This window comes from Armigeres subalbatus, chromosome 1 (genome assembly GCF_024139115.2).
Source record: "Armigeres subalbatus isolate Guangzhou_Male chromosome 1, GZ_Asu_2, whole genome shotgun sequence".
In the NCBI taxonomy this organism is placed as follows: Eukaryota; Metazoa; Arthropoda; class Insecta; order Diptera; family Culicidae; genus Armigeres; species Armigeres subalbatus.
In genome coordinates this window covers 17,531,559-17,553,480 of record NC_085139.1, presented here as the reverse complement: position 1 = coordinate 17,553,480, position 21,922 = coordinate 17,531,559, and the positions used below count along the sequence as shown (strand labels likewise).

At 43.0% G+C, this 21,922-nt stretch overlaps 2 protein-coding genes across 9 annotated transcripts in view; both read left to right on the top strand.

Annotated features, from left to right (window-relative positions):
• LOC134222299 (stAR-related lipid transfer protein 13) overlaps positions 1–14,587 on the top strand; it is a 433,861-nt gene extending 419,274 nt beyond the window's left edge. For all 8 annotated transcript variants that reach the window (XM_062701465.1, XM_062701461.1, XM_062701453.1 and 5 more), the window contains 3 exons: positions 13,134–13,400; positions 13,463–13,642; positions 13,696–14,587. In XM_062701465.1, the coding sequence (XP_062557449.1) occupies positions 13,134–13,400; positions 13,463–13,642; positions 13,696–13,810 (562 nt within the window). In that variant the 3' untranslated portion in view covers positions 13,811–14,587. The remainder of the gene's footprint in view (positions 1–13,133; positions 13,401–13,462; positions 13,643–13,695) is intronic.
• A 132-nt stretch (positions 14,588–14,719) lies between these two features.
• LOC134205988 (mucin-2-like) lies at positions 14,720–15,581 on the top strand. Its single transcript, XM_062681681.1, has 3 exons — positions 14,720–14,956; positions 15,010–15,151; positions 15,241–15,581. The coding sequence occupies exons 1-3, from the start codon at positions 14,720–14,722 to the stop codon at positions 15,579–15,581; spliced, it is 720 nt and encodes a 239-aa protein (XP_062537665.1).
• The last annotated feature ends 6,341 nt before the right edge of the window (positions 15,582–21,922 follow it).

The window sequence follows — 21,922 nt, the reverse complement described above, 5'->3', positions numbered from 1 at the left end:
GTGCCATGATATCAATGTCGTCGGCGAAACCAAATAACTGGACGGACTTCGTGAAAATCGTACCACTCGTGTCAATCCCTGCCCTTCGTATTACTCCCTCCAAAGCTATGTTGAGTAGCAGACACGAAAGATCATCAACTTGCCGTAACCCTCTACGCGTTTCGAAGGTACTCGAGAATGACCCTGAAACTCGAACTTCGCACATCACCCGATCCATCGTCGCGTTGATCAACCGTATCAGTTTATCCGGAAATCCATTTTTGTGCATTAGCTTCCATAGCTGGTTCCGATCGATTGTATCATATGCGGTTTTGAAGTCGATAAATAGATGATGTGTGGGCACGTTGTATTCGCGGCATTTCTGCAATACCTAACATACGGCGAACACCTGGTCTGTGGTAGAGCGTTCACCTATAAATCCCGCCTGGTACTGCCCCACGAACTCTCTTGCAATTGGTGTTAGTCGGTGGCATAAAATTTGGGAGAGTACCTTGTAGGCGGCGTTCAGCAATGTGATTGCGCGGTAGTTGCTACAATCCAGCTTATCGCCCTTTTTGTAGATGGGACACACGACCCCTTCCATCCACTCCTGCGGCAAAACCTCATCCTCCCAAACCTTGGTAATTACCCAGTGCAGCGCTTTATCTTCCTGCTGGCGCTTTTCGAGTTTTGTCTGTTCCGCGCCCGTTTGTATCGTGCATCGTTCGCCCTCGTGCTGTGTTGTAGCCATCTCACTCATGCTGCATTCTTCTCCTCAACTAACTGCTCACATTCGATCTAGAGCCACCGTGCCTAGTGCAGCGGCTATTATTATTTTATTTATTCAGACTAAGGCCGAAGTGGCCTGTGCGGTATATAAGAGTCTTCTCCATTCGGCTCGGTCCATGGCTACACGTCGCCAACCACGCAGTCTACGGAGGGTCCGCAAGTCATCTTCCACCTGATCGATCCACCTTGCCCGCTGCGCACCTCGCCTTCTTGTACCTGTCGGATCGTTGTCGAGAACCATTTTCACCGGGTTATTGTCCGACATTCTGGCTACGTGCCCGGCCCACCGCAGTCGTCCGATTTTCGCGGTGTGAACGATGGATGGTTCTCCCAACAGCTGATGCAACTCGTGGTTCATTCGCCTCCTCCACGTACCGTCCGCCATCTGCACCCCACCATAGATGGTACGCAGCACTTTCCTTTCGAAAACTCCGAGTGCGCGTTGGTCCTCCACGAGCATCGTCCAGGTCTCGTGTCCGTAGAGGACTACCGGTCTAATGAGCGTTTTGTAGATTGTCAGTTTGGTACGGCGGCGAACTCTATTCGATCGGAGCGTCTTGCGGAGTCCAAAGTATGTACGATTTCCAGCCACTATACGTCTCCGAATTTCTCTGCTGGTATCATTTTCGGCAGTCACCAGTGAGCCCAAGTACACAAATTCTTCTACCACCTCGATTTCGTCACCACCGATGCCAACTCGCGGTGGGTGGCTCACATTGTCTTCTCTTGAACCTCTTCCTATCATGTACTTCGTCTTCGACGTGTTGATGACTAGTCCGATCCGCTTGGCTTCCCTCTTCAGTCTGATGTAGGCTTCCTCCATCTTCTCAAAGTTTCGTGCCATAATATCTATGTCGTCGGCGAAGCCAAATAGCTGGACGGACTTATTGAAAATTGTACCACTCGTGTTAATCCTTGCTCTTCGTATTACCCTTCCAAAGCGATGTTGAATAGCAGACACGAAAGACCATCACCTTGCCGTAACCCTCTGCGGGTTTCGAAGGGACTCGAGAATGCCCCTGAAACTCGAACTACGCACATCACCCGATCCATCGTCGCTTTGATCAACCGTGTCAGTTTATCCGGAAATCCGTTTTCGTGCATAAGTTGCCATAGCTGGTCCCGATCGATTGTATCATATGCGGCTTTGAAGTCGATGAATAGATGATGTGTGGGCACGTTGTATTCGCGGCACTTCTGCAGTACTTGGCGAATGGCGAACACCTGGTCCGTGGTGGAGCGTTCGCCCATAAAACCCGCCTGGTACTGCCCCACGAACTCCCTTGCAATTGGTGCTAGTCGACGGCATAAAATTTGGGAGAGTACCTTGTAGGCGGCGTTCAGCAATGTGATTGCGCGGTAGTTGCTGCAATCCAGCTTATCGCCCTTTTTGTAGATGGGACACACGACACCTTCCATCCACTCCTGCGGCAAAACTTCTTCCTCCCAAATCTTGGTAATGACCCAGTGCAGCGCTCTAGCCAGTGCCTCACCACCGTGTTTAAATAGCTCTCCTGGTAGTTGGTCAACCCCAGGGGCTTTGTTGTTCTTCAACCGGCCAATCTCCTCCTGGATTTCTTGGAGATCCGGAGCCGGTAGAATTATGTCCTGCGCGCGTTCCCCAAGGTCCATCACCATACCGCCATCTTCGTCTGCCACATCGCCATTCAGGTGCTCTTCGTAGTGCTGCCGCCACCTTTGGATCACCTCACGCTCGTTCGTAAGAAGGTTCCCGTTTATGTCCTTACACATATCGGGCTGTGGCACGTGGCCCTTACGTGAACGGTTCAACTTCTCATAGAACTTTCGTGTGTTATTAGCGCGGTACAGTTGCTCCGTTTCTTCACGGTCTCGATTTTCCTGCTGACGCTCTTTTCTCTAGTGCAGCGGCTGCGATGCTTCCAATGGCGGATCGAATATCTCACCAGCCATCTTCAAGAGATGCTGCGCCTAGCTGATCTTCCGTTGGGAATGCCTCTTCCAGCTGCTGCGCGTAGTCTTGGGCTAGTCTACCGTCTTCTGCCCAATGTTTAGCCGCGACGGACGCCTCCAACGCGTGTTGTACACTGTCGAGAGTTTTGACATACTGCAATGAGGTAGTGGTCGGATTCATTGTTCGCACTGCGGTAAGTGCGTACGTTCGTGATGTCGGAAAAGGATTTACCGTCGATTAGAACGCGATCGATTTGGTTTTCCGTTACTTGATTAGGTGATCTGCATGTGGTCTTGTGGATATTTTTACGGGGAAAGAAGGTGCTTCTGGACTACCATTCCGCGGGAGGCTGCGAAGTTTATGCATCGTTGGCCGTTGTCATTCGATACGGTGTGCAGACTATCCGGTCCGATGACCGGTCTATACATTTCCTCCCTTACTACCTGAGCGTTCATGTCACCGATGACGATTTTGACGTCCCGCAGTGGGCATACATCGTATGTCTGCTCCAGCTGTGCATGGGACGCTTCTTTCTCGTCGGCGGGTCTTCCTTCGTGTGATCTGTTCACGTTGATCATGCTATAGTTTAAGAACCGGCCTTTCATCCTCAGTTTACACATCCTTGCGATGATTGGCTGCCACCCAATCACGCGTTGGCGCATCTTACCCAGCACTATAAAGCCGGTTTCCAGCTCGTTGGTGCCACAGCTTTGGTAGAAGGTAGCGAAATACAGTTCCATGTTCCAAGCTTTCAATCGAGATCGTATGCTCGTCGTCTAGGTCGTTGCCGATTTTATCGAGTTGTATTTTCTTCTATGTCGTCTGTAATGCTTGTTTTTAAAGGTGGTTTATTGGGCCTACGCAAACCTCCCTCCCCTCGGATATGTGATCTTGCCGCGATGGGTGGTCTTACGCCATTAGTACTGATATGGCAACCTAAGACATATCCTGTCGTGGTGGTATCACATGTTGACTATTTTGTTCAATGCCGCGTCACAATTTGGCATTGACGCTCTGATTTTACGGATGTGCATGTGTCTTGGAGCCTGGAATAGTGATGCAGTGAGGTGGGCTTCTTTACTCAGTAATAATGAAGTGAGATCTCCTCCTTTTTTTGCAATACTTTTCTGATGTGTTCCCTGAAGATGATGAGTCGTAGCTACGCTTAAATCTAGCTAGATAGGTATATATAGAGAAATTATAATCAACTTTATCGACATTAATAGGAAATTGACATTAATAGGATTCACTGAGTAGAAGTTTTTTCAAAACTAGGAGCGTGGCGCTTCTTTTATTTTGTTATGTCCAAATTAAAGAGCCATAATATAAAATACCACACTTGACAACTATGGTATACTAACAATCTAATAATGGCTTCATTCTCGATAAATTTTATTAACAGATAGGAATAGGCATTATGAAGCTTTATTTTGCCACCGAAAAGTGAATCCTATAGCTGACCACGACTTAGATAATGATAGTTATTTTACTTGTAAGGATTTAAGACGATTAGATACGGTAGGGCAAATTTCATTATCTTCGCTCAACTTTAAAGCGATGCTCTTTCAAACTTTGAAACTAGGTTTTCCATATATGCAGAAACGACCCTGGGAGATTAGTATTAGACAAATAAAATGAAGGAACGACGCAACATAATCTACAATGAGTATCGACTTAAACTGAATTATTTAGAGAACACAAAAAAAAATAAGAGAGGCAATGTGACAGGTAAATGAACAAGATAAAACAAAATGACATCTAACGAAATATTTGACAAAACCAGAAGTAAACTTACTGTCTGACCATTAAAACTTGTAATACCAGATATAACTGCAATTGGTAGAAGACATAAACATAGGCACAATTTTCCAAACTACTTCTTTAACCGCATCAAAATGTGTGAGAGAATGTATGTATGTTTTTGTGAGTGTGTGTATATTAGAGTGATTCAAATTTTGACTTTTTTGCTCGCCGATGCTTAAACGATTGCATTTGCCATTTTAATAATCCTCCTAAATTTTTAGCAATTTTGGATGTAATTTGACTGTGCACACGTCATTTGAAGTTTGTATGGAAATTACTGTGAAAACTGACCCTTATGTGGAAGACCGTTCCGTGGGGTGGCGCATGAACTATTTAAATATAATCAATACATTGCCTAAACAGAATACTTCTCAAGCTGAAAGGCAGTTGTTGTTGCGAAGCGATTTCTCGTTGGAAGCAAAGTTATGAAGAAAACAAAAATGCTCATTATTGATATTGATGTTATTCTTTTACGTGTTAAATTGAATTTCCCACGATTCAGAATTTCCCTAATAACTTTTCTTGTGAACAACAAATCGTTTCGCAACAAAGAAGGCCTGTTTCTTGTAAAATTTCTTATGCTGCCGATGTACTCATATGTTTTAGAGCTTAAAGGGAAGCGTTGGGAACGGTTTTCAATGAAAGTTACTGTTTTCATAGCAATTTTCATACAAACTTCAGACCGCGCATGCTCACTCAATTTACATCCAAATAAGCTAAACATTTAGGTGGGCTAATAAAAAGGCAAATGCAATAATTTAAGCATGGGGGAGCAAAAAGTCAAAATTTGAATCACTCTAGTGTATATATCATCATCTGAAGAGTGTGTTTAATCTGTGAATCACACTATGAAGAACTGAATGTTTAATACGCACATCAAGCTAGTTTCCATTAATTAATTGTGTTTTCAAATATTTGGATCTGCTTCAAGAACAATAGCATAAAATTTAATTTAGGAAATGAGTGGAAAATTATGCTGAAGTGTTTTGGGTGATGACTGAGAAGTACAAAATATTCCGTAACGCTGGGTAGACACCTTTGCGTGGTGTGTTACGGTGTAAGATCTACCACGGTCACATTGCCAGCTACAGGCAAGTCCTGACCCAACGAATACCTTCCCCAATATCCAACTCAGTAGTACTTATGAGGGTGTCGCTGAGTCGGGGGCCTCTCGTTAAGTAAGTACTACATCAACACTTTCCTCCCCTCCCAAGTTACGGTGAAGATGGGCGTGGCCAGGAGTAGTAATCCTCATGCTTTTGTGATTTTTATTCTAGATTGAAATCAAGGACAACACCCACCTTGATTTCTGATAGCAATCGGAATAAGGATTTCAAAAGAAAAACATGAATATCACTAGTGTCCAATCTACGAAGTACACCGTAACTATGCTATGCTATGCTTATTGGGCCTGCGCAAACCTCCTGTCTCGTCGAAGGGCCGTCGTGTCATGGCTTTTTAGCGTCCCACATAACACCAGGACTTGGGCTTGTGCGCTCTGAGCAGCACACGGTCGCTTTGGCGGAGCCTACTTGCGGATACAAGCAGCTTTTTATAGAAGCTTAACAGAGCCCATTGTCAAACCCCACCACATCCTAGGCAGGCGCCACAACTCGCAGATGGCCTGGGGAGGGATCGTCAAGCCCTTGAACATAGTCCCTGCTGCCCATCATTGTTAACTACCCTGGCCGTTCTCAATATAGATTTTTGAAACAATCTCAACGAGGCTTGTCTTATTTTGACAGGTGATCAAGAAAACTGAAATATTTGTAGTGTCGAACAGAAATTTTGTTCATTCGAAACGCCTCACCTCACACGAGACGCAGAATAAGCACAAAATATTGGCTTGGAACAACAATCGAAATAAAATTGAACTATCCATATTTGTTTGCAGTTATTATAGTAATTATTTTCTCCATAATATTAATATTAAAAATTTAGCTTGGTGCTCCATTTTTGATTTTGTTTTATTTTCTTAGTAATAACTGCGTTTGTTACTTTTTAATGAAATGTTATTCATTAGTTGATTAGTTGTTATCGCAAATCCTTCCGCTAATCCGGTCCCCTTGCATGCTGGTTTCGATTTTATTTGATTCTGCAAAATATTAAATTAACGTCACTTCTTTAATCCGGCATCATTTATATCAAAATAGGCTTATCATGGCCGCGTCTTTCTTTTCCATGATCTTGTTTGAGACCTCCGTCCATTTATTGACGCTAGATAGAGTTGATGAAACCTGTATGAAATCGTGAAATAGAATCCTTAAAGTATTCAAATTAAATTCAACTTACCTTATATATCGACCGAAGGGCAACCAGAAGCCCAAATAATCTATCAAATGACGGTAATAAAATAATCAAAATATCCGTTCGACAACTAGGGTTACTGCTCCTGGACTTCATCTCATAGCTCCGATACTCATCCCACGAAAAACAAAGCAAAGAAAATGTATTTGATTTGTTTATTATTTTTGTGATTTTTTTCAGCAGTGAGCACGCTTGTTACCAAAAAGAAACGACGAAATTGGTGCCGTATTTCTTCGTTTCGCGTTGAGATGAATATATGTTCAGTGGGATGGAAAATGGAGCAGTTCCCCTACTTATGAAAAATGAGCCGAATGCAGGTTGATCTACATAACAAACTGATAATTTAATTTGTTTTGAACTATTTTCAAGGTTGGCATTCAGTAATCCAAAAACAACTTCCACGACATATTTACTTTGTATCAACCTAATATTACAGTTGAATTAGCTTGAATTGAATTGTGACTAGCAAGCTAGATTTTGTAACTGTAGACTGTAACATGATTGAAAATAACTAATTTCTTGGTTTGAAACAACCATACATAAATTTTAAAATAGTCACTTTTCTGTTCCATATCTTTCATCCAGTCCCCAGTAGAATCTCCGTTCAAATTTAGTAACTATCCAGTGAAATATTCTCGCCAATGTCTGCCATATTTATTAACTCTCGCAATTGTTGACAAATGATGAACCCCAGTTACTATGCATTGACAAAAAACGCTTTTTGGAGGATCGTCCACGAGGAAAACCAAACCCTGCGTCAGAAAATGGGACTAACAACGAGGAATTGGGACTAGAAACAATCTGGGGAAAGGTTATTTGGTCGAATGGTACTTTTGTCCGAATAGGACATTCACCCGAATAGGACATTTGGCCGAATAGGACATTTGGCCGAGTCGTTTATCCGAATAGGACTCACTTCTCACTAATTTTTCACGGTGAGAAGTGAGAAATGAGGAGTGAAAAGTGGAACATCTCAATTTTCACTCCTCATTTCTCACTTGTGTAAACCTCATTTCTTACTGTGTAAAGTGAGTAGTGCGAGATGAGAAATGAAACGTCTCACAACTCACTTCTCACTTTTTACAGTGAGCAGTGAGAAATTAGAAGTGAGTAGTTAGACGGCTCACTTCTCACTCCCCATTTCTCACTTCTCGTTGTAAAGAGTGAAAAGCTTTATTACTCAATTTTTACTGTAAAACCCAGATTAATCCACCTAGCAGTGATGGTGCATTTCTCGTGCATTATAAAAATAGTATTTTGGCCATTACTCTTGAGCCCATAGTCCGATCTAGCCAATTTTCAATAGGAAACAATGGGAGAGTATTCTTCGTCGAATGCAACTTGTTGCGAGTAAATCGGTTAAGGATAAGTGCCTGAAAAATGAGTGACATTTTTTTACTAAATTTTTCTATAAAAATGTGGTATTTTGGCCATAACTTCCGAGCCGATCTGACCAATTTTCAATAGGAAACAATGGGAGAGTATCCTGCGTCGAATGCAACTTGTTGCGAGTAAATCGGTTAAGGATAAGTACCTGAAAAATGAGTGACATTTTTTTTGGTGGGTGCGCACAGACACACACACATACACACACACACATACACACAGACATCACCTCAATTCGTCGAGCTGAGTCGATCGGTATATAACACTATGGGTCTCCGGGCCTTCTATAAAAAGTTTGTTTTTGGAGCGATCATATAGCCTTTACCGTATACTTAGTATACGAGAAAGGCAAAAAGTATTTTGGCGATAACTTCCGATCCCATAGTCCGGTCTGGCCATTTTTCAATAGGAAACAATGAGACACTTTTCTGCGTCGAATGCAACTTGTTGCGAGTAAATCGGTTGAGGATAAGTGCCCGAAAAATGAGTGACACTTTTTTACGCGATTATTCAGTAAAAAAAAGTATTTTGGCCATAACTTCCGATCCCATAGTCCGATCTAACCAATTTTCAATAGGAGATAATGGGACACGATTCTGCGTCGAATGCAACTTGTTGCGACCAACTTGAGAATAAGTGCCCGAAAAACGAGTGACACTTTTTTACGCAATTATTCAGTAAAAAAAGTATTTTGGCCATAACTTACGATCCCATGGTCCGATCTGACCAATTTTCAATAGGAAACAATGAGACACTTTTCTGCGTCGAATGCAACTTGTTGCGAGTAAATCGGTTGAGGATAAGTGCCCGAAAAATGAGTGACACTTTTTTACGCGATTATTCCGTAAAAAAAGTATTTTGGCCATAACTTTCGATCCCATAGTCCGGTCTGGCCAATTTTCAATAGGAAACAATGAGAAACTTTTCTGCGTCGAATGCAACTTGTTGCGAGTAAATCGGTTGAGGATAAGTGCCCGAAAAATGAGTGACAATTTTTTACGCGAATATTCCGTAAAAAGTATTTTGGCCATAACTCCCGATCCCATAGTCCGATCTGACCAATTTTCAATAGGAAACAATGGGACATCATTCTGCGTTGAATGCAACTTGTTGCGAGTAAATCTGTTAAGGATAAGTGCCCGAAAAATGAGTGACACTTTTTCACGCGATTATTCCGTAAAAAAAAGTATTTTGGTCATAACTTTTGATCCCATAGTCCGGTCTGGCCAATTTTCAATAGGAAACAATGGTAGAGTATCCTGCGTCGAATGCAACTTGTTGCGAGTAAATCGGTTAAGGATAAGTACCTAAAAAATGAGTGACATATTTTTTGGGTTGGTGCGCACAGACATTCTGCGTGTCGAGGATTCTGCGTCGAATACAACTTGTTGCGAGCAAATCGGTTAAGGATAAATGCTTGAAAATGAGTGACATTTTTAAATAAATTTTTCTATAAAAGAGGGGTATTTTGGCCATAACTTCCGATCCCATAGTCCGATCTGGCCAATTTTCAATAGGAAACAATGGGAGAGTATTCTGCGTCGAATGCAACTTGTAAATCGGTTAAAGATAAGTCCCTGAAAAATGAGTGACATTTCTTTCTGGGTGGGTGCGTACAGACACACACACACACACACACACACACACACACACACACACACACACACACACACACACACACACACACACACACACACACACACACACACACACACACACACACACACACACACACACACACACACACACACACACACATACACACAGACATCACCTCAATTCGTCGAGCTGAGTCGATAGGTATATAACACTATGGGTCTCCGGGCCTTCTATAAAAAGTTTGTTTTTGGAGCGATCATATAGCCTTTACCGTATACTTAGTATACGAGAAAGGCAAAAAAGTGGTATTTTGGCCATAACTTCCGAGCCCATAGTCCGATCTGACCAATTTTCAATAGGAAACAATGGTAGAGTATCCTGCGTCGAATGCAACTTGTTGCGAGTAAATCGGTTAAGAATAAGTGCCTGAAAAATGAGTGACATTTTTTTCTATAAAAAAGTGGTATTTTGGCCATAACTTCCGAGCCCATAGTCCGATCGGACAAATTTTCAATAGGAAACAATGGCAGAGTGTTCTGCGTCGAATGCAACTTGTTGCGAGTAAATCAGTCAAGGATAAGTACCTGAAAAATGATTGACATTTTTTTGGATGGGTGCGCACAGACACACACACACACACACACACACACACACACACACACACACACACACACACACACACACACACACACACACACACACACACACACACACACACACACACACACACACCCCCTCAATTCCTCGCGCTGAGTCGATCGGTATATAACACTATGGGTCTCCGGGCCTTCTATAAAAAGTTTGTTTTTGGCGCGCACATATAGCCTTTACCGTATACTTAGTATACGAAAAAGGCAAAAAGTGAGTAGTGTGAGGTGAGACGTGAGACGTCACGCTACTCAATTTTCACAGTGAGATATGAGAAATAAGGAGTGAGATGTGAGACATTTCACTACTCACTTCGCACTTCTCACTTGTTACAGTGAGAAGTAAGAAATGAGAAAAGTGAAGTTAGACGTCTCACTTTTCACTCCTCTTATCTCCCTTCTCACTGTGACTGTTTATGTATACTTTTGACTCTCACTCACTTTTTACAATGAGAAGTGGGAAATAAGAAGTGAGAAGTAAGACGTCTCACTTTTCACACCTCATTTCTCACTTTTCAAATGACCTGTTATTCCAAATAACCTGCTCGGCCAAATGACTTTCGATCAGATGGGTTCCGGCCGAATGGGTTTCGGACAAACGACCCTTCGCCTCTACACGGGCGAGACGTGCTTTAGTGACAAGCACGTGCAGCAACGACGAAGAACTCTTAGTCTTTTTTCAAGAAGATCCGCGCACTTTTAGTGCACTAAGACAGTATTCGCTCACGAATCGGACTTTATGCGATCACTTACATCGACACTTGGAAGGCAGCGCGAAGAGTTGATTCAAAAGTATAAGATTGCTAATGTCGTTCCCGTTCGCGTGACTAACATCTAGGTAACTTCGACTTGGCAGCCGATGTTGGTGATGAAACCAAACATGCACTACAACATGATGCATAAATTATGGCTATTTGAAGTTTGTTGAAGCATAATTTTGAAAAATAATTTAACTGACTACAGCGCCACTAGCGTTCTAGTACTTATGTTTCTACTGTGCGAAGGGCACGAAAATCTAACCGCATGCTGTCAAATATCCGAACACAAATTGCCGATTGATACTCAAGCGTGAAAAATGAATATCGCTTGGCGCTCGCTCGAATGAATATTTTGAATTGGGGCAAATTCTTACCGAAAATTTTTGTTATTTAGTATAAAGCAGATCCATAAGTTTTAATAATATGTAATGTGACCAGATAAATTTTGTGTGAACGCGGGACAAAAAAATGGTCATAGTTTAATATGTTTAAGAAATACGCTCAGAACTTATTTATTACCAAGGCTTAGTTTTCTAACTGTTTGATAAACGTTAACCCATTTTAGAAGCAAAAGCTTTCTTCAAACGTTGAACATTCAGCGCAATGTTGCTGTCGGTGAGTTTCACATCGTTTTGAAGTTTAGCGGACCCCTGTCCGATAACTGCAAAACTGTTGCAACTATTGAATTGCAGTTAAATAACCTTCAGCTGTTGAACGTCTAGTATGTATAATTTTGTTAGAATGTTATTTTTAAGTAGCGATATAAGGAATGGTATCGAATATCGAAAATTATTTTCTGAATGACCTAACAAAAGTAGATACTGTGATTAGGAATCAATAAGATCATATTATCTAAAAGTCTATTCTGGTTGAAGCTTCCGCCTCCAGGAATATAAATTTCAGCTCAGAATATCAATTGGACGGGGTGCAATTTCAGATTACATGGAGACCTTAATTCGACCTTAAATTTTACTATCCATTGTACCAAGCAAAGAATGTTAAATTGATGAACACATTGGAAAAGAACACGTTGAAATCATGCAATTGCGAGTAGAACATGAACGATGAACGATTCTCTGGGCCATGAGTCGGGTGGTATTTTACTCGCGCTTGATTTGAATCCTTGATGAGATTTGAGAATTTGAGTTTTTCTCAACACTGTTACAATGCTTGAGAAAAACAAACTATAGAGATAATTTTGTCTGAGTTACTACAAAAGCACATTGTAATCTTGACTTCTATGATCCATATGATTGCATTACAAAACGTTTGCTTCAGTAAAATCCTTTGAAAATACTGAGAAAAGCTAAATATGTATTCTATTTTTCTTTATTTCGAGAGACATTATCTAGAAATAAGCTAAATGCGGGACGTCTCGCGGGACGCTTTTCAGCGCGGGATAAATAGTGAAAATGCGGGACGTCTGGTCACATTAATAATATGGCTTCAAATTATTACACCCATGCTGCAAAATAAGGAATGATATTCATATTTTGATATTGAGAGTTGAACATCACCAGAGTCTTTGCTTCCTGGTAGTCGTGCACATGTATTCGTTAGCCTCGTCAATTTCGTAAACGACAGTTGGTATATGATTGGACGTGATTTTTATCTTCCAACATCAATAAATAGTATGTGAAGGACACCCTTTCATGCGCCATAGCTTAGCTTAGCTTAGACTGACTGTACATAACAATTATTGCTACTCCGTGATTGATTACAAAGTAGGAAAGGGACGAGCCTGGAATTGAACCCACGACCTCCTGCTTATAAGGCAGAAGCGGTAGCCACTAGACCACCGAGCTCGTCAGTATGTGAAGGACACCCTTTCATGCGCCATAACACACAAACTAGAATTTCTCCACTTCTATATAAATTATAGCACACTAAATATAGCAGGGTTTGTAATCAGATATTTCTTCTACTTTCCAGACCACGTGGATGGGTATCACTCAACACATCGGACCCGAGCGTAACGGTTTACTTCAAAAAGGTCGGAGACGGGCATCCACTGCGGCTGTGGAAGGCTGTGACCGAGGTGGAGGCCCCACCCACCGAAGTGATCAACCACATCCTGAACGAGCGGCACCTGTGGGATGATCACCTGCTCAAGTCTAGGACGGTCGAGCGGCTCGATGCCGATACGGATGTGTTCCAGTACGTCTGTGGGCAACCCATTACCGATTATTGTGTTTTAAGGTAAATTCCAGTATTGTTGGCTTCCTGTTGTAAGTTTAACCAACTTTGGATTTGAATTACAGACAGTGGAACAAACAGCAATCACGAGGCGCTTGCGTCATCGTCGAGGTTTCAATTACTCATAATGGTGCTCAACTGCTGCTGGGCGGTGTACGAGGTGTCGTTCTGGCTTCTCGGTACCTCATCGAACCCTGCGGTAGTGGCAAATGCAAACTGATGCATCTCTCCCGTGTCGATATGAAGTAAGTACCTAAATTTTAACTTAGAACAAGCATTGACCGTTTTCTGATTTCAGGGGTCGCACACCGGATTGGTATAACAAAAACTACGGCCACATCTGCCAGCAATATCTTTCGAGAATCAAAAAGTTTTTCGAACATTACACCGAGGGACCTGAGAGCAAAGTATAAACACGTTGCTTCGCACCACTAGATGAAGCAACAAGGAAGCATGTTATGAAAAAGTTAAAAAGCAAATCAATATACATATTACAAAGTCAAACCCACACACCACTAAGCAACAAAGCAAAAATGATATGATAAGAATGAGAATATATCAAAAGTTTCCAAACATTCCAAATTTTTGATTACCAAGTGCCTAAACCATGATATTTTCTTAGTTCGTTTTATAATTTTTGAAGCGAAGTAGCCCCAGCATCTTTTGGGGAACAGTAGAAAGTACTATGAGAGTAGCACGGAGAAGAGCAAGTAAACACAAAACTAAAACTAGTCCAAGCAAATCAACTTAACCAATTTCACAACACTAATAACACAAATCACGTTTTTTTTATTTTATAGTTATTATTGTTAAAGTTTATATCGTAGGAACAAAAAAAAACACACACACACACACACAGTAAGCAACAAACTGAAGCAAATAATCTCAAGAACCGTTATTCTTATGGGACCAATGTCAATAACCGGAAGCAAACAAAAAACATGGAAGAAGTAATCTCCGCAGAGAAAAAAAAACATGGAAGAAGTAATCTCCGCAGAGATCTTCGCTGTATGGTCAGTCAGTGCCAATAAATGTTCATTTTTCCCCCACAGAGAAGATAAAAATCAAACAAAATGTTGTATTCAAACAGAAACCGAAAACAAAAGTATGTTACATTACTAATCGATGGATGATTATTATGATATAGTTAATAAAAGAGACGCGCAAGCAGCATTGAAAGATTGACGAAATGTTTTACTCGGCCATGTCACATACCCGCCAGAATCATCATATTTGCTTATTTGAATTCAATTTCGACAACCGCTACAATTCTTGCCGCCCTCGATGGAAGAGGCGAGAGAATTCCCAAACTAGAAGCCATGATGGAGGAAAGCCTCCGAAGGAACGCTGAGCTTCAGAACAAGCTTGATAGAATCATTGGCAGCCAGCTCCTTCAAACAGCAACAACTCCCCAGCCAACCGGAACTGTAGAACGAGATTCGATGGATGACACACTGACGTCTATCGGAAAACCAGAAGGGCCTAGCCCCGCCAAAGCAACTCCTTCTCCACTACCGAACCCACCCCCCAGGCCTCGCCTAAAGCTGACACCCAAACCAGTACAAGGGTATCACCCGACCCTGTCTTTCTCTCTCTTCTCCCTATCCGGGAGAGAAGAACATCAGGAGATACTATTCCCAAACAGACGGTTAACACCGTTTCAACCGGAAACTCAACTCCAACCAGCATCACCAAGGTTAAAGTCTCCCTTCATACCTCTGGTTTCAGAGTTGCTGGCAAAAGTAGCATAGCCAGTACATCTCCTGATCCCGTCACTGGTCTCCCAAATACATCGAAGGCGCAGCGGTTAAAGTCTAAGAATGGCGTTTCTTCCGCCAAATAGTTATATGCTTCAACCCGATAATCATAGCCTCCAACGTACCTCAAACACCCAACAACACCAACACCTGTGAGCCAACGTCCGACCCAGGTACCACTGGACCGGAAGCTATACCCCTACCGGAACCTTTGGATCGACCCCGGCACCTGGTAAAGACTGAGGACGAAGAAACAAAGTGCCAAGACGACGCCAAGACCCAATCGGAACGACCGAACCGACCTCGGCATCCAGTGGACGAAGAATGTAAGAAGAGCCTGTCAAGATCCCATGGTAGCCGGGGCCCCCCAGTGCGGACGTCTTTCTCATCCCGGAACTGGGGAACAATTTCCAGCACCATCGGATAGACGGAAGAGGGACGAATAATCCCCCTGCAGGCTTGTCAAGTGAAAAGTATCAAGCCGCTGTTTCTCCGGTGGACCTCGTAGGAAGCAAGCAAAAACCAGATGGCGTTCTCGGTTTGCAACTTTTTTCCCCCAACGGACGACGTGGGATGCAAGCAAGCAAGCAAGGCAATGATCAAGCGCAAAGCAGAAATCTCCAAGTTAGTAAGAAACTTTCCCTCTCACCAAGGCCGCGTTCCGGTCAGCCCGGGGACATCCACCCGGGCCATAAGTCCCAACCGTTTCAGCGTCCTGGGCTCCCCGGGCACTCCAACCCGAGCAATAGGTCCCATATCCACGGCTCCTCTCCCACTTCCGGCGGCTCGCAACGCGCAACGTAACGCTCAGTGGTTCCAGTTCCTCCTCGTCATCATCCTCCGATGCATCGAGCTCCGGGTCAGTCAGTGGATCTCCATCCTCCATTGACTCCGACCTGCCCAGCATATCTCCAGGATCTGCATCAGGTACGGTATGAAACCCCCCTTGTACTCAACCGTCCCCTTTCCCAACCCCGGCCCTTCCGCTGGGGGTCAAGTTTTGCCTCCAATGGAACATCAACGGTTTTTGGAACAACCTTCCAAACCACGAGCTGCTGGTGCACCACAGCTTACCCTGGACCATTGCTCTCCCAAAGGTCAACCGTATATTCAACACTCTCCGCACTAGCCGAAGCGTTTCAGAAAAGCGATCTCGTCACCCTCAATGACGGGGCTCCCACCTTCTTCAACGGGCACTCTGCCACTACCATTGATATTTCCGCTGTAAGCAGATCCATTCTGCCACACTTCTCCTGGAAAGCCGGCACTGATCTGTACGGTAGCAAGCACTACCCGCTGGAAATACGATGAAGCAAACTGGGAGAAGTACGAGCGCGCCATGTCGACCGCCTGCGCGGACCAACCTCCCTCGTCCTTCTCCGATTTCACCAACATGATTCTTGATGCTGCTCAGCAAGCCATCCCCTTTTTCAGCAGGTGAGGTGGCCCATGCACTCTCCAAGTGCAATGGAAACTCATCCGGGTCGGATGAGTTAGGGAATCCCATGCTGAAACGGCTTCCTCCAGACGCCTCCAAAACCCATTTTCTTAAACTCGTCGACGTCATTTGGGAGAACCGCACTTTCCCCGACGAGTGGAGGAAAAGCCACGTGATCCCCATCCACAAAAATCCCACGGTGGGTCGGGTCCCTCCAAGTTTCGACCAATTTCTCTCACCTCCTGTGCCTGAAATACCATGGAGAGCATGGTCAACCGCCGGCTACATGAAAGATTGGAAGCAGACGAAAGATTCGGCTTCCAACAGCACGCCTTTCACCCAGGGTATGGCACCAGCACATACTTTGCCAACGTATAATGAAGGCAAGCATGTTGACTTGGTTTCGCTGGATATTGCCAAAGCCTTCAGCAGGACTTGGACACCCCTGGTCCTCAACAAATTACAAGAATGGGGCATCACTGGCAACATGCTTGCCTTTATCAAAAACTTTTTGACCGGTAGGACCTTCACGGTCCTCATTGGCAGCTCTGCATCCGGAGAGTATGCCGAGGAAACTGGGGTCCCCCAAGGGTCGGTTCTTGCGGTCACCCTTTTCCTGATTGCAATGGACGGGGTCTTCGACATACTACCGGCCAACGTCCATCTATTCGTCTACGCCGACGACATGCTCGCCTGGAGGAATTCAGAATGATTTGCTGGGGGAGTTCAGAATAAATTCTCGGGGGAAATTCAGAATTCTTATTCTTATTCTTAAACTTCCCCAGAAATTCATTCTGAACTCCCCTAGGAATTATTACCCCAAGGAATTCGGTCTGAATTCCCCCAGGAATTTATTCCGAACGAATTACCCACTTTGAGCGCGCTTACAGCGGCACACTAGGAGTTAACTCTCTGAAATCAGTATGGCGAAAGGCATCTAATAGTTGCTTTTCTCGAAATTAAATACCTTAATCGAAAAAGTATTTGGTAAGCGTAGTAGCAGATACATTCCTACACAACTGGTACCAAATATTTTTCCCGATAAAGTTCCCCATTTCTAGAAACCCCACGTTTGATGTGTTCCACCATACAAATTTCTGGCAGTTAACTCATGCTGGCTATTTGCACATATACGATAGCGCCTCGATGCTGGCAGCGGCGGGTGGAAAACCAGCCGCTGTCAATGATTCATTCCCCCAGAAATTCGTTCTAAATTTCCCTAGGAATTTGTTTTGAATTCCTTCAAGAACTCATTCTGAATTCCCCCAGAAATCCACTCTGAACTCCAATAGCAATTTATTCTGAATTCCCTCAAGCATGTGTTATTCAAACAATTCCTGGATGAACACTTTGATTAACTACAAGATAAGCATCTGGAGTGACACAAAGATAATTTTTTGAAGAAACTCCTGCAGAAAGTCTAGAAGGAATTACTGGATAAACTCCGGTATGAATTACTTCGAGAACTCCAGGAGTAATTCTTGGAGGAACTCCAGGAGGAATTCCAGAACAAACTTTGAAAAGAATTCCTTAATGAACTCTAGAAGAAATTCCTGTAAGAGCTCTTAAAAAAAAAACTCCGAGAGAATTTCTTGGAAGAACTCCAGGAGCAATTTCTTGAGGAAACTCAGGAGTAATTTCTGATTTTTTGTAGAAACTCTAGGAAAGATTCCTAGATGAGGAGGAATTCCTGAAGCAACTTCAGCTGGAGGATCTAAGGATTATTTTTTGGAGGAGCTCCAGGAAGAAGTAATTTCTGGAGGAATTCCAAGAAGATTTTTTGGAGAAACTCCAAAGAGTTATCCTGGATGAACCACAGGTAGAATTACTGGAGAAACTCCAGGAAGAATTTCTTGATGAACTCTAAGATGAAGTCCCGTAGGAACTCTAAAAAGAATTGCCGAAGAGACGCCAGGAGAAATCTATGGAGACATTCTCGAAGGAACTCCTGAAGGAATTTCTGAAGAAAATTTCAGGAAGAATTCGTATTGAAACTCTAAGAGGAATTCCTGATGGATCTCTAAGAGGAATTCCTTGTGGAACTGCAAGAGAAATTTCTGGTATTGCTTCAAGAAGAAGTTTCGAGTAAATGTTTTATCAAATTTATAACAACAACAGCGTGGAGGAAATAAAACAGGATTTGCTTGTGGAACTTCAGGATAGATTCCTAGAAGAGCTTCAGAAAAAATCCTAAAGAGTCTCGAGAAGAAATATATGATGGAGTTCAGGAAGGAATCACTGGAGAAGTTCCAGGAATAATTTCTGGAAGAACTCTAGAAAATCTCTAGATGAAGAAATTCCTGGAGGAATTTCATCAGACAATTGTGGAAGAACTCCATGAGGAATCACTGTGGGCTCCTCTGGGGAAATTGCTTGGTTAATTCCAGGAGATTTTTTTGGAAGAATTGCTGGAGGATCTCTAGACGACATTCCCGGAAAAATCCTGAAGATTTTTTTAAAAAGGAATTATGGGAAGAACTTTTTTTTTTGATTCTTTATTAAAGTGATTTTTAAGTAGGACAAAGTTCATCATAAGACTAGTTTGTGTAATTCCATTTAATTCCACCACTTGATTGTACTTTTGACAGATACGTATTTCAACCTCAACAGTAAGGCCGAGTACGTGATTTCAATGGAGAGTCAAGTACAAGAGGTACAATCAAGTGGTGGAATTGAATGGAACTGGTCAAACTCGTCTCATGACAAGCTAGCTCATTTAGCTTAAATTCTTTGTTGGAGGTGTGCTGAAGTATTTTGTTAAATCAAGAAGTTTGACATTTCGGAAGATGGGTTCCAAGATTGAATTAAAGGTGGCCGATTCTCCAGGGGAGCCAGATTTCGGAACATCCGGAAGGTGGCTAGTTCGATCGAGAACCGTCGAAATATTCTTCAATGTACTTATTTTGACATCTCGAAATATGGGTCCCAAGATTGAACGAAAAGTGACTGTTTCTCCAAAAGAACCAGAACCTGGAAGGTGGCCAGTTCGATCTAAAATCGCCGAAATGTACTCCACCATCGATCAAGTAAACGCCAATTTTCATAACATATAATATATTCGTATAATCGAGATCCATTTGGGAAAATTGTCACTTATGATAAAAACTAATATTTGCGTAATTGACCTATGTTGAATAGATAATTGCATAAATGCCGTAAACGCCAGATTTTACGATATGCCTCAAAGAATCGGGATCTTTTTACGAAAAATATGAGGGATGATAACAGTTTCTATTACAACAATTGACCAATTTCCAATTGATCATGTCATAAGTGACGTAAACGCCAGCTCTAATGTTTTATACTATAGAATCAGGATATCCTTAGAAATGATTTGAGGAATTGTTTTTTAACGACGGTATCAGAAATCATTGGAATTTGATAATTTTTTTCAAAGTTCGTTTATTTTGTAGGCTCAGGCGTGTATAACACTTTACGGAGCCATGGTTATTGATACGTACAATCAATATCATCTTATAAAGTTAGTAATAGAGGGGTAGAAGCCAGCGTATTCGTGGTGACTCGAGGTTAAGTTTACAATGTTTAACCGATTCAATACGGATGGGTCATATATGACCCAAGACGAAAATCAGTTTTCGAAAATCAGTTTTAAGAGATAGAGCCTTGCTTTCTTCAGCAAAAATGTTCAAAACTAACTGTTCCATCCAGGAAAAATATTGCCCATGTCAGGTTATGGTCACTAGGATGATCTAGAGCATCCAAACTATCCTTGAGTTCTAATTTTGATGTTCTAAGGAATCAACACCATTTTTTACCACATTCTGATTAAATAATTGAAATTAAAATGCTTTATGATAATATCCTGCACCTGTCCTGCAGTATAATAGATCTTTTTCAATACCTAAGATACTCCAAACAGTTCTTGAACTCAGATCTTAATATTCAAATCGGTCAACAAAAAGATCTACGATGTCCCCACTATTTTTATGAGTTGGGACAGCTCCACGGTTCTTCATTACACCATTACAGACACACCACAGAATTCGTTCGGCATCTACGGCACTACAAACTATCCTTGAGTACTGATCCTAATTTCATTTATTTAGTTTACATCTAAACAGATAACACTGAATCAACAATTTGACGCCACAATACACGGTTCGAGGCCGCATCTCTCCATCCTCGGATACGCCGCACGCTCGCCAAGTCGTTTTGCACCTGGTCTGCCCATCTCGCTCGCTGCGCTCCACGCCGTCTCGTACCTGCCGGATCGGAAGCGAACACCATCTTTGCAGGGTTACTGTCCGGCATTCTTGCAACATGTCCTGCCCATCGTACCCTTCCGGCTTTAGCTACCTTCTGGATACTGGGTTCGCCGTAGAATTGGGCGAGCTCATGGTTCATTTTTCGCTGCCACACACCGTCTTCTTGCACACCGCCAAAGATGGTCCTGAGCACCCGTCTCTCGAATACTCCGAGTGCTTGCAAGTCCTTCTCGAGCATTGTCCATGTTTCATGTCCGTAGAGGACAACCGGTCTTATAAGCGTCTTGTACATGACACATTTGGTGCGGTGCCGAATCTTTTTCGACCGCAGTTTCTTCTGGAGCCCGTAGTAGGCCCGACTTCCACAGATGATGCGCCTTCGCGTTTCACGACTAACGTTGTTGTCAGCCGTTAGCAAGGATCTGAGGTAGACGAATTCCTCGACCACCTCGAAGGTATCCCCGTAACACTGCTTCCCAGGCGGGTCCTGTCGCGCTCGGTTCCGCCCACAAGCATGTACTTTGTCTTTGACGCATTCACCACCAGTCCAACTTTTGTTGCTTCACGTTTCAGGCGGGTGTACAGTTCTGCCACCTTTGCAAATGTTCGGCCGACAATGTCCATGTCATCCGCGAAGCAAATAAATTGACTGGATCTGTTGAAAATCCTACCCCGGCTGTTACACCCGGCTCTCCGCATGACACCTTCTACGGCAATGTTGGCCAACAGGCACGAACGTCCATCACCTTATCTTAGCACCCGGAGCGATTCGAACGAACTGGAGTGTTCGCCCGAAATCTTCACACAGTTTTGCACACCATCCACCGTTGCTTTGATCAGTCTGGTAAGCTTCCCAGGAAAGCTGTTCTCGTCCATCATTTTCCATAGCTCTACGCGGTCTATACTGTCGTATGCCGCGTTGAAATCAACGAACAGATGGTGCGTTGGGACCAGGTATTCACGGCATTTTTGAAGGATTTGCCGTACAATAAAGATCTGGTCCGTTGTCGAGCGGCCATCAACGAAGCCGGCTTGATAACTTCCCACGAACTCGTTCACTAATGGTGACAGACGACGGAAGATGATCTGGGATATCACTTTGTA

Bases quoted from the DNA above. Each gene is read 5' to 3' on its own strand.
- LOC134205988 (XM_062681681.1), top strand. From the start codon at position 14,720: ATGGAGGAAAGCCTCCGAAGGAACGCTGAGCTTCAGAACAAGCTTGAT. The intron at 14,957-15,009 runs GTACAAGGGTAT...CCTATCCGGGAG, and splicing joins TAAAGCTGACACCCAAACCA to AGAAGAACATCAGGAGATAC. The intron at 15,152-15,240 runs GTACATCTCCTG...TCCGCCAAATAG, and splicing joins TGGCAAAAGTAGCATAGCCA to TTATATGCTTCAACCCGATA.